This window comes from Trifolium pratense, linkage group LG4 (assembly GCF_020283565.1).
Source record: "Trifolium pratense cultivar HEN17-A07 linkage group LG4, ARS_RC_1.1, whole genome shotgun sequence".
NCBI lineage: Eukaryota > Viridiplantae > Streptophyta > Magnoliopsida > Fabales > Fabaceae > Trifolium > Trifolium pratense.
Window position 1 is genome coordinate 18,266,043 of NC_060062.1, and position 13,011 is coordinate 18,279,053.

General features: G+C 29.2%; 1 protein-coding gene and 1 pseudogene across 1 annotated transcript; both read right to left on the reverse strand.

Moving 5' to 3' along the window:
• Positions 1-4,882: 4,882 nt before the first annotated feature.
• On the reverse strand, positions 4,883-7,468 carry LOC123923623 (annotated as a pseudogene).
• A 1,734-nt stretch (positions 7,469-9,202) lies between these two features.
• LOC123923620 lies at positions 9,203-11,923 on the reverse strand. The gene is made up of 10 exons (XM_045976315.1): positions 11,793-11,923; positions 11,465-11,634; positions 11,115-11,382; positions 10,951-11,047; positions 10,718-10,839; positions 10,542-10,626; positions 10,145-10,432; positions 9,917-10,034; positions 9,632-9,823; positions 9,203-9,550 (listed from the first exon to the last, which is right to left on the reverse strand). Exons 2-10 carry the CDS (start codon positions 11,612-11,614, stop codon positions 9,386-9,388), a joined length of 1,485 nt encoding a protein of 494 aa, XP_045832271.1. The 5' UTR covers positions 11,615-11,634; positions 11,793-11,923; the 3' UTR covers positions 9,203-9,385.
• Between the last annotated feature and the right edge of the window lie 1,088 nt (positions 11,924-13,011).

Sequence of the window (13,011 nt, forward strand, 5' to 3'; positions counted from 1 at the left end):
AAAGGTAACAAACAATCCATAAACTGGGGATTTAACCAAATCATATAAGGTTTTCACCGGATAACATTGATCAAAAAGACGATAATTTTTCTCAATCATCTTCATTTTAACTGCAATAGAGCGAATATAGCAGCGACTAAACTTCTTCTTAAATCTGTAGAGAATATAAATAAATTCGACGACATTAATAAACAAATAACACAATAATTTGAACATAATATTAAATGAAATACATAAAATCCTCATTACCCCATCTTAAAACTAATAAGTTCAGCAATATGAGGATCAACTAATACTCTTGTAACATCATCCACACTTTCAACAAACACATAACCTAACAACATTTTAAAATATAATAATATATCATCAGTATCACAAAAAATGAGCAAACACCAAATGCAAAATATAATGTTAAACAATAGAGAAAACCTTTATCCATTTTCACTCTAGCAAATTGAAGCATAACAATAGGTAACCCCTCATAGCAGTTGTTGAAAAGATTTTGAAACTGAGTAACAGAGGAACCGCGAAGTTCACAATCAAACCTACCCCTGCGAAATACACTAATTAAAATTTACTATTTTTTGGTTTTTTATAAAATCTGGTAACAGCTAATAAAAAAAATTGTTTGTATATACCTGCGATCACTTAACTGTAATTTCACAACAGTCTTCATATTACCATTGAAATCAAGGAAAACTTCATAGTGCAACGCTGTCAACATTCCAATAACATCTAAAATAAGGGGAAAAAAAAACAAAATAAGAAACAATCAATATAAGGTAGAAAAATCAAAGTATATAAGGTAATAAATAAAAAGAATACTAATTAAGATTGACAAATTAAAAAATACTGTAAATACATACCAACATAATATCTATGTGAAATAGAAGAGGTTAAAACCTCAGACGACGATAAAAGAGATAATCCACTTCTTTTGATCAACAAACAATTAGAGAAGTATATTTCTGTCTTTTCATTGAAAGAAATGTTATATTCACTGAAGACACCAATCCCACAGTCTAAATTTCGAGAAACATTGAAGGAAGAAATAACATAAACATTGTATTCACGTAAAATTGGAGCAAATTTTTGAAGACAATGAGTAGGAACCGAAGCCTGTATCTGTTTACCCTATACAAAAAATTAAGAATGTTTAAAACTATTTATAACCCTCATCAGAAAACGAAAGAAACAAACAAATAATATGACCCAATATAAAAAGTAACATACTTCCTGGTCAAGCAAAATCAGTTCCATTGTATTAACCTTTCCATTAACTAAAACACTACCAACAGTCCAAATCCTAATAACTCTGGCTTCCACTCTCCAATTTACTCTCCCAGGTTTAAGTTCACTGAAATAGCTTAAAGGGATATTCATAGTAGCTATGTAACTTGGGATTGAATCTATAAATGTGAGAGTGAGATGTGACTCTGATATATAGAAAAAGAAAGAAGCGTATATTATGCAACTAATATAATAAGTGAGACCCACACCTTGAAAGCTGTAATAGCTATATAACTATTGAATTAAAATATAAAATTATATGCAAAGACATAATTACTCTTGATATCATGAATTAGCATTTAATGCTCCACTGTATATTTGATGTGGTTATAGAAATTAAATATATAATTTATTATGTGGATAATATGCAACCTCACACAATCCTTTATTACTCCTTAGAATAACCAAAATAAGTAGTAACAATTTTCATGCAACAATGGACAACAACATTTGATCACATGCTATTCTCATGGAAAGACTATATAACCAATTGACTAAACATGTAACAAAATTTTACTCAACAAAACTTCTTGGCATAAAAATAAAAATTCAATCAGACCTTTTTTTTTTCCCTTTTTTCTATCCCTCTCTAAAATAAGATCTTGTAATCCATTCATCTTTAGAAAACAAACAAAATTATAAAAAAAAATTACAGGCGAAACTCTATGCATAATTAACTTATAATTTTATACTTACCAGCGATTAATAAAAAGAAACTCTATAATTTCCAACTTGTAACATCAGCAAAGTATTAAGTTTATAAATCATAGAAATAGCATAAAATAAACATCTATATTTCGTAGCTCGAAATTCAAAATGTATATAATAAAATCAATAATATGAATAAAAAAACGAAATGAATAACAAAAACAAATCATAGTTTAATTTATATTTAAATTGAATTAATAAATCATTATACATAATTCAAAACTCATATATAAAACTTTCAATAAAGATAATTCATTACACATAGTTCATTAATAAATTCATTACATATAAATAAACCTTAGGAATGAGATAACAACACAAAACCACCAACAAAGTGTCCCTAACACAATTCTGACACTTATTTATTAAATAAAACATCATAAGTTTATTATTTCTAAGGCAAGTCACAAGTGAACTTCTGGACTTTGCTGGATTCACCAAGAACTTCAAATGCTGCAGGAAGCTTTCTTTTTGATCCACTAACATCATCTTTCGCAGCAGACACAACTACCTCATTTTGATCACTAACAATTGTAAAATCAATCTGATCAAAGTCATCAAACTCATCATATTCTTTCAGTGGAGAACCTACGGAAATATCCCTTTTTCCAGCAAACACACTCTGAAAAGGATACATAAATCCAATAAACTTGATAATAATTTCAATGAATACAAATAAATAAAAAACAATAAAGACTTACCTCATCACAACAAACTGGGAGATAATTTTCAATGAAAAAATTCACAAGTTGTGAATCAGCACAAACATCCAAAACATCATAACATTCAGTGGAAACTTTTTGAGAAACCCCATATTTTTTCACTTTGAATAAGAAAGGATCACCAAAGAACGAATCAAGTTCATGGGGATACAGAGAAGCTCCTTCTGGCTACATCAATACAAACACAAATAACTTTATTCAATCCTCAATTAGAATAAGAATAAATAGCTAATAAACAAAATTACCATTGAAGACAAAGCACCAAAAGTATCAGGAGCTAATTGCTTAACAATTTGGTCAGTTAACTTGAAAGATGCTTCACCAGTCAAATCACCCACGGTAAGAATTAGACGGAACCTACAAATATACATTAAAGAATAAGTTACCTAAAAATGGTAATCTAAGAATAAAATCAAACAAATTAAACTCTTTAGCAGTATAAGAAACCTCTGTGAATTATCGTCTTTGTACCACATATCAATACCCTCAACAACACCAAAAAAACATGCACAGACAACAGCAATACCGTCTAGCTTCGAATCAGCGAATTTGGAGAAATTTTGAATTTCATGAACTCCAATAAAACTTTCAACCTTAGACAGCAAGTTAGACTGAGTAGGAAAAACATCGCGATAAACCATAATGATTTTTTTTTTTTTAATGACAAAGGAAAAGATATGAAGGAAGAAATGATCCAACCTTCCTTAAATAACATAAGATCTCTGATAATTAAGGTCATGAGGAAAAGGGAAAATATATATAATAATATTTTATTAGAAGAATAATATTCAAAAGAGAAATGTATGGGGGGAAACTGGCCAAATAATTTAATATTCATTAAAGTGGCAAATCATTACCTCTTTTCAAGCATAAAAAAATACAGGTAAAAAAAAATAATAATACTATATAGAGTTATAATAAGGAATCTACATGACAATTATTCAAAATAAATAGGTCTATGAGGAATCTATTAAAAAATGTCAATGAAAACAAAATAAAAATAAATCTTTTATAAAATGAAGTATAAAAGTATTTAATAATATTTATTCAACTTCTATTGTTATACAACTATATGGATAATCTAGATAAATCAATATACATAAATAGAAAAGACTATAAGGTATTGTTTGGTCAAACATGTTTTTGATATTCTTCTCCAAAAATATAGGAGTCGGGCCAAACAATTTTTGTTAATTAATTAATAAAAATAAGTTTCCTAATTTTTATGTGTAAAATACATCAATAATGAGGTTTTTATAAAATTAATATATACATTTTTTTTTTTGTGGAAAATCAACTTTTCGGCAGCTCTCCCTATTCGAATCCTCAAAAACACAAAACCATTATCCTATATTTAACCGATACAATATTTTTTTTTTTGGTACATTAACTGATATGTTCATATACACTATTATTTAATCGCCCTTATGTCATGTCCCCATTATTGTTATTATTATTCTTCAAAAGTGCACTATTATATTTTTTTTTTTTTCTAAAAAACTGAACTCTTATTATTTTTTTTTTTAAAAAAAAGGCATGAATATCAGTATTCAATGTACTGGTAACTAAAAAAAAATCCTGTAGAATTTTTATTCTTCAAAATATGAAATTAATAACAAAAATAATTATACATGTATTTGGATTAAATTACAAAAAAAAAATTAACATTGTTAAAGAAAACTCTATGATCGGGTTTGAACTTTTCATCCTTCACACCGATATTTTTACACCGTGTAATAATATTTTAAAAAATATACAATTTCCAAAATATTATTTACAACGGATTTAAAGTTTATGTCATTTAAATTATTAACATAAATTTTACACAAATATAAATTTATTTGATATGTTATTGAGTCCTACTAAAATATAAAACAACAATTTTAATTTTATGAATTTAAAAAATATATCAAATTGTTTTAGATTTGTGTAAAAACTGTCATAAATGATTTAAATAATATATACTTCTAATCAAGAGTTAGATTTTCTAATAAAGTGGTAGATTTTATAATATATTATTATTAAAAATGTTAAATTTAGAAACACAAAATAAAGATAAAATATTGCAAACAAAAATTTTAATATTTGTTTATTAAATTTTTAAAATATTATATCGTTAAATATAAAATATTTAATATTTCATAAAAACTTATAATTATTGAAACATATAGCTTAATATATTGATTCTGAAATAGAAATAATAATTGCAAGCAACCATTATATTTCAGGTAACCTTGTACAAAACCACCAAGAAAGTGATCGAAATACACAACTGAAATAAAAACATATACTTCAGATAGTACATAAAGTCCTGTGATTATTTACATAGATAAAACAAACAAACAACAACAGTACAAACAGGACATCTTAGTAGACCTGGATCTACTCTTTTTCAATCTTAACAGATTTCAATGTAACTTTAGGATATAGAACATCAGATTCTTCAAAAGCCTTGGACAAATTCCTCTTAGAACTACCACCAACAAACACTTTAGTAGGAGGAGCCAAAGCAGTTTCAGGAGTAACCAAAAGATCAGAGACAAATCCATCTAACTGAGTTTCTTCAACAATCTCTTCTTCAACAACCTCATCGTCAACATCATCAACTAACCCACCAGATTCAGGAGATTTATTATCAATCTACAAATACATATTGAAATCTTAGATAATTTGAATTATTTCAATAAAGAATAAGAAATTAATAATCTATAACAACCTCTTTGGTAGAAACTTGCAGCAGAGAAGGATTGAAAATTTGCATAACGGATGCATCATTGCAAATTCGCTTGACCCTAAATGAACCATCAAATAAAACATGGGTTGAGGAAGATTTCTCAACCTTGAAAAGCAGTTTAGTACCAACCAAATCCTTCAGTTCACTTGGATAGAAACCAGCATTTTCAGCCTGATTATAAAAGTAAAAATCTACGTCAAATCACCGAAACAATAAAATTAGCCTCATTGTACAATAAAACTGGTACTAATATAAAAATACCTTTCCAGCAGAAACCAGATCACTACACTGTTTTCCAATAAGGTTGAACATATCCGAATCGAAAACAACAAAAATAGCATCACCAGTAGCATCGCGAACACGAAACTTGACTTTAAACCTGCAAAAATGATTTAAATTAATAAATTCAATAATAAACATATGAATATATATATTTTAAATATATAATAAACCATGTGAAATAAATAACAGTATTACAAACCTAGGCACCATATGAAAGACATGCTTTACACACCCTTTACAATAATAGGCACCAGAATCAGCACTGACAATTCTATGACAACGACAGGCAGGATACCACCAGTCCTGCCCTTCAACCAAATCACTGATTATACCCAGCACAACATATATACCATCTTCAGATGAACCCAACAGACTTGAGATAGTGCTTTTTGGATTATCACGTATAAAATCTGCTTCAAAAGTAGGTTTGGCCCGAGGACCAAGTACAGGAACAACCCCGGTTTGGTCAAGCCCAGACGAAATATCCCTTATAACAAATATAAATATAGTAAATGATCCCAGTAGTTTGCAAATATGAAATAAATAACAAAAAAAATATATAAGACATAAAATGTAATACCCAATTTTTAATTCGACAGCCTCTGGAATATCAGGATTAATGAAAATCTGAGTAGTATTCATGACATTTTGTAGAGAAACTTTATCTGAGAAGAAATAAACATAATAGATAAAAACAAAGTTAAATAATACCAATTTCACCCAAGTCTTTGCCATTAAAATTTAATTTAATAAAAATAACAAAATATTGATTGGCAACAATGTACCTCTAAAAATCTTCAGCTTCGCAAACTGGACAGCTACAACCGGCAATCCTTCGGAAGTATTCTCCATTTTCTTCTGAAGAATATCAACATAATCTCCAAACAATGCAACTTCACATTTTCCACTGCAAAATAACAAAAAGTTTAATATAAAAAAACATATAGATAGACTGCCAAATCCAATTCAATAATTTGAATAAAAATTAATAAATGAAAACATTGAATTACCTCTTATCAGTCAATTCCATGACTATCATTTTTGTAACCCTTCCATCTTTAATGTATTCTCTCTCAACAGATATACCAGTCATTATACCCAGCACATCTAAATATACAACAACCACCAGAGAACAAAATTGACATAAAAATGAAGAAATAAAAAAAAATTCTGCTAATGAAAAATAAAAGACAAAATAACTCAATTTAAGGAAAACAGTAATAATAATAACTAAATGAAAGTATAGACATACATACCAACCAAGTAATCATAATCAACCGTATGGGATAAAACATCGGAGATATTGCTAAAAGACAACCCAAACTTTGGTATGGAATCACCCTCACAGATTTGGACTTTGGTTTTCATCTGGAAAAAAAACTTGTATGGATGCAGAGTGGTACGATAGCTACCACTGCTGGGTGCAACAACCAAGTATGAAAGTTTATAAGTCTGACCCTCCATAATCTTAACTTAAAAAGATACAGCAGTTGTTTCCTAATAGTCGCATGAATCTTTCCTCCCTACAAAAATAAAATTAAGAAAGTTTATGTTACATATATAGGAAAAAATGAGTTAAAGGAAAATAAAGATATATACCTTTTCATCAATCAAGACCATTTCAATAGAATTAGTCTGGTCATGATTCAAGAAATTAGGAACTTCCCAAACACGAATAACCCGAACCTTAACCCTCCATGATTCTCTTCCAGGAACAACATCACACAACATATCAAAAGATGGATCCATCTGATTAAGGAGTAACTCAAACAAATACTTTATAAAATATGATATCACAAGTATACAAAAGCAAAGACAAAGACATATTTATACCCAAATGGTTCAAATACATAGATGATGCAAGTAATAAATATATGAATCAAATAAAAATGAACTGCCAAAAATGAAAATTATCTGAGCCAGATATCTGCCAGACTGAGTGATATGACAAACCGTTCAGATCTGACAAAATACATCCCTTATGCAAATGCTGACAATGATCACAAACATATAAATGAAAAATAAATTATGAATTTCAAATATAATAAAATAAATCAAGTAACAAAAGATAAATATAAATATAATCTTTCTGCAGACATACAATATAGTATATAAATATTGATAACAAAATAGTATTTTAAAACATCCAATATGTTTTGTCATAGACTTTATTAAATAATCAAGTAATAAAAACTGGACAGGGTTGGTCAAAAGTTTAAAATGAACTGAATGTCAATGCTGAATAAATAGAATATGGGAAAACATAATTAGATAGCAACTGACATTGTATAAAGGTTAATTTACACAAATATAACAGACAAACTGAAATTTTGACAATCAGTTCAATATATAGAAATCAAGTAAAATAGAAATCAAGAAATAATTCATCACATTTTATATAGTCAAAACCTTTTAAAAAAATAAATTAAGAAATTTAAGAAAGATTGATTAATTCTTATAAAACTGGTGGAATAGTTGACTTGAGAAACATGAAACGAAAAAGTAAAAGGAGAGTATTAAAATTCGGCAAAAAAAACAATAAACAATTTGAGACCCAACTGTAAACCCTAAATCATCAACAAAATTAAACAAATCTGAGGGCTACATATTTTTGATAAAACAAATTAAAAAAATCATTAGGGGAGAAAACAAAATAATTAGGGGGATACCTCAATATTCAACCCATGTCGTTAGAGGAATTTTTTTGAAGTCTCAAGAGAAGAAGATGCAAAAGCAACAATTGGTAGAAACGTTTATGAATGGAAAGGTAAAGATATGCTTTCCATTGAAAAATAAAAGTAGAACTTGGGCCATTTGTTGTTAAAATCCCTACCGGAGGCCCACTTAAAGCATGAACCATATAATTTTTGTATTTAGGCACAATTTTGTGTGGAATTATTAACAATAAACCATAAAACGTACTTAAAAAAGGTAATTGTTTATAATTTTAAATCCAACTTAAAATGAAGTATAAGATAATCAATTATGTGGTATGGTTAATTACCATTGAAAATATCATTTCAATTTGTAAACATAAGAGGGATATATGATATTAAAATCAATTTAAATCTATTTTTAAAGTAAGAAAATTGCAAAATTAATCATGTATCCGAGTAAACAAAAGTAATAATTAATTTTAACATAATCCACCATCAATTGATTTAATTTATTAATATAAACTGAACAAAATTTCAATGGCCATTGAAGTACTAAATATTCAGGCCATTGATTATCATTCATAACCTTCAAAAAATGGCTATAAATTATATATAAAAATGCAACAATAGCAACGGCAATGATGACCAAATTGGCTAAAAAATAGGCAAGATAATTATCCCCATAGTAACTAAGAATAAAACAAATCCAAAACCAAAACACAAGCAGTCAAATTGATTCAATCACCAACTAATACCACTTATATATATATATATAAATTTACACAAATCTGGCAACAAATACCAATTATAACACATGATTTATAATAGCAAACAACAACGTCATCTGTCAGACACATTACAAAATCATAATTATTTAGTACTTAACACATTAGACCCTACATCTCAGCATCATTAAAATTACATCAAATAAAAATAAAGTTACAAACAACATTTAACAATCTCTAGATCGCTTGTGATGATCTGCAATTTCCTCAACAATCTCTAGATCGCTTGTGATAATCTGCAATTTCCTCCCCAAGTGTATTATCAAATGAACCAGCCAAACTTTTGTTTGATAAATATTCCCCATGTTGATTGATCTCTTCAATCAAACCCGAGGGATAGACAACCTCGCTCATTACTGGCCTATAAACCTGCTAAATTAAAAACCATACATCAGAAACTATAAAAAAAAGCAAACACTATCTAAATGAAATCACACATCAACAATAGACAACCTTTGCAGGAGTATGGCGTGTTCCCTTAAGAGAAAAAGCATTGAAAATATCTGGATCAAGACAAACCCTAGAAACTTTGAAAGCACCTTTGTATATAGGATTCAAAGAAGACACCATGACAATCTTAAACAACAATTTTAAACCTTCAATTTTCATCAAAGCACTAGGTGGATTAATTCCTTCCAAAACCTGCTAAATTAAAACCATTGAAAAAAACACAAATCAAAAAAATATGGGAATAGAACAACAACAAATGAGATGAATAATAGAGAATAAAGTAACAACCTTGGATGATGAAAGCTGAATGCTACACTTGGTACGGGTCAGGTAACGGACATCATCATCAGAAAGAACAAACATGGCATCATCAATGCCATCGGTAACATGTATTTTGACGCGAAACCTATATGCACGAAAATCCATTATTTTTTGTAGAGAAAAATATAAAATAACAATAAACTACAATAACCACATAGATCAAAACAACTTTACAAAAAAACAATAAAAGGCTACCTAGGGACAAATTCAAACACATGCTTTGAACAACCTCTACAGTAATAATATCCAGCATTAATTATTAAACGTTTTGAACAACGACACGAAGGGTACCACCAATCTTCTCCAATTACCAAACCGTCCACAACACCAGATACAATAAATGGCCCATCATCAGGTGTAGATTTCAACTCAGCAATAGTTTTCTTTGGATATAGACGAAGAAAATCATCCACGACCGAAGGTTTAACGGGAGGACCAATTAACGGAACAGTCATTGCAGGTCCACCTCGCATTTTAGATAACCTATCAATAAAAAATGTGGAATATATCAAATAAACAGGAAACTCAATTTCTAATTAACTAAGTGAAACGAATAATGGAAGGAGAATGCTTATAGAGATATCCAATATACCTTCTTCCTAAAAGTACAGATTCATCAACTGGAGGATTAAACAACATCCTAGTTAGATTTTGAATATTCTGTAAAAGAACACGACCTATACAAAAATACAAAAAACATTACAAATCGTTAGTTGATTTCCAATACTGGGAAAACATCAATATACATTTTCAAATTAAAAAATTTACCACGAAAAAATCTGATCTTGGCAAATTGAATAACAACCACCGGTAGACCTCCGTCGAGAGTGGTCATCATCTGAACCAAGTAATCAACAATTTCGCCAAACAGAACAACATGACAGAAACCTCTTCAAATTGCAAAAATAAATCATCAAAAAATAAAAAATTAACCACAAAGCAATAATCAACAAACAAAGTATGGATTACGATTAAAAAGAATAATATAAAACAACAATAACCTGTGATCAGATATCTCAACAACAATCATTTTGACACGTTGACCATCTTTAAGAAACTCATTCTGGGAAGATATACCAGTCATTACCCCCATAAAATCTATAGGTTAACAACCAAAATTTAATAGAAAATAAATAACGAAATTCAAAAAACATATAAAACTTACCAACTAAATAATTACTATCACATGAATGAGAATTAATTTGGCCAATGTCCACCAACGACAATCCATTCATTTTGATTGCTCGACACACCATTTTCTCCAAAATAGTAGTAGAATGAAAAAACAACCGACAAGGATGCCTAGTTGGCCTGCATAATCCATAAGCATCAACAACAGAAAACGCAGATAAAGTATAAACTTCACCTTCAATAATAACAGCTTTAAACAAAGGAATCAAGTGTCTCCGGACAGTAGCATGTATCTTGCATCCCTGTGAAACAATTTTGTGTAATAAGAAAAACATAAATACAATATATAAAATGAACAAAAATAAATCAAATAAAATATTTAACCTTTTCATCAAGAAGCACAAGCTCAATTGAATTTTCTTGCCCAGAAATTAAATTGGATTTGACCACCCAAAGACGAATCACACGAACCTTCAAACACCATGGAAAATTTCCAACACGAACATCACTTAAATTGCTATAAGCATCAACCATTGCGCCAAATAGCAAACAACCTAAAGCAAAACAAAATAAACCCAGATTTCGTTTTTTCAATAGCTTTTGAGGTCGTTATATACCACAGACATGAGCTTATGTAAAGCTTAACGCTAACAATCAACATGTTAATTTACAGATCTGAAAAGCAACCAGGAATGAAGGGAATTTTGCATACCGACAATCTGGAAAGCAAAGTATCGGTCCAGACTTCTGAGGTTAAGAGCGAATTGCTCGGTGACACGCGAGCAAGAGCAGGCAGCAATTCGGTTCAGCAAGGGGCAGAAACGCGAACCACCAAAAATTGGGTATCAACAGTGAAAGGTGGAGTTATCCCCTTCGTGAAGAGTATAGATTAGTAAAATTACAAGAAAGGAAATAAAACCAAACGCATTGTGCACCGAAGTTAATTTTAATTTTGATATTTGAGAGCAGTTTTTTTTTTTATTATTGATCAATGGAAGTTTTTGAAGGGTAAAATTGGCAATAAAAAAAGTTCAGCCCAAACTCATCTATAATTATTTTATATTAGTTTCTAAAACAATATATATAGGGGATAGGAGAGTTTGGACTGACTTTTTTTTTGTCCATTTTGTCCTTCACTATAATTTGAAATAACATCTATCTATAACAATAACAATATATAAAGGGGTTTGGGCTGGCTTTTTTTGGATTCATTTTGCCCTTCACTGTAATTTGAAATAACACTTAACAATAATACCGACAATACCCTTGATTTTTTTAGTAGCAACAAATTTTTTTTATTAACAAACTCACAATAACATAAGACCTTTTTTTTTACATAAGTTAAACACAGGCAGGCGCGGAACGCGCTTTCCACGCCTGCCTGACCTACTAGTATAATAATAACATTAAAACAAATTAAAAATCAATTGTTTAAATTCTTAAATAAAATTTAAAGCTATATATATATATATATGTATGTATGATTTTGCTGTGCCACGTGGCATAAAATGATTTGGCCACATAGCACTTTGTCAGTTTCTTCCATTTTGTAACGGTCGATCTAATAGTAGAGACTAAAACTAATTTTATTCAAAGTGCAATGACTTAAACCAAACAAAAAAAAAATTGCAGGGTCCAATATCAAAATGAGCTACAACTGCAGGGACTAACAACATATTTAAGCCTTTTTTTTTATGCAGTTGTGCAGTCACTACATTTGTGGTCGTCCAATTAAGATCAGACAGTCTAAAAAATGATATTTCATTTAATAATTTTAAATACACTACTTAAATTAGGATAGTTTGATCTTGATCGGACGATCACGTACTGATGTCTGACTGCACTCAATTTTGACCTTAATAAGGAGTTAAAGGGTTTGTTATCCCTCATTTATAGATTAAACCCCAGTTCTCACATACGGCACCAATAAT

Bases quoted from the DNA above. Each gene is read 5' to 3' on its own strand.
- LOC123923620 (XM_045976315.1), bottom strand. From the start codon at position 11,614: ATGGTTGATGCTTATAGCAATTTAAGTGATGTTCGTGTTGGAAATTTT. The intron at 10,035-10,144 runs GTAGCCTTTTAT...TCGTGCATATAG, and splicing joins GTGTTTGAATTTGTCCCTAG to GTTTCGCGTCAAAATACATG. The intron at 9,824-9,916 runs GTTGTTACTTTA...GTTTTAATTTAG, and splicing joins TTCAGCTTTCATCATCCAAG to CAGGTTTTGGAAGGAATTAA.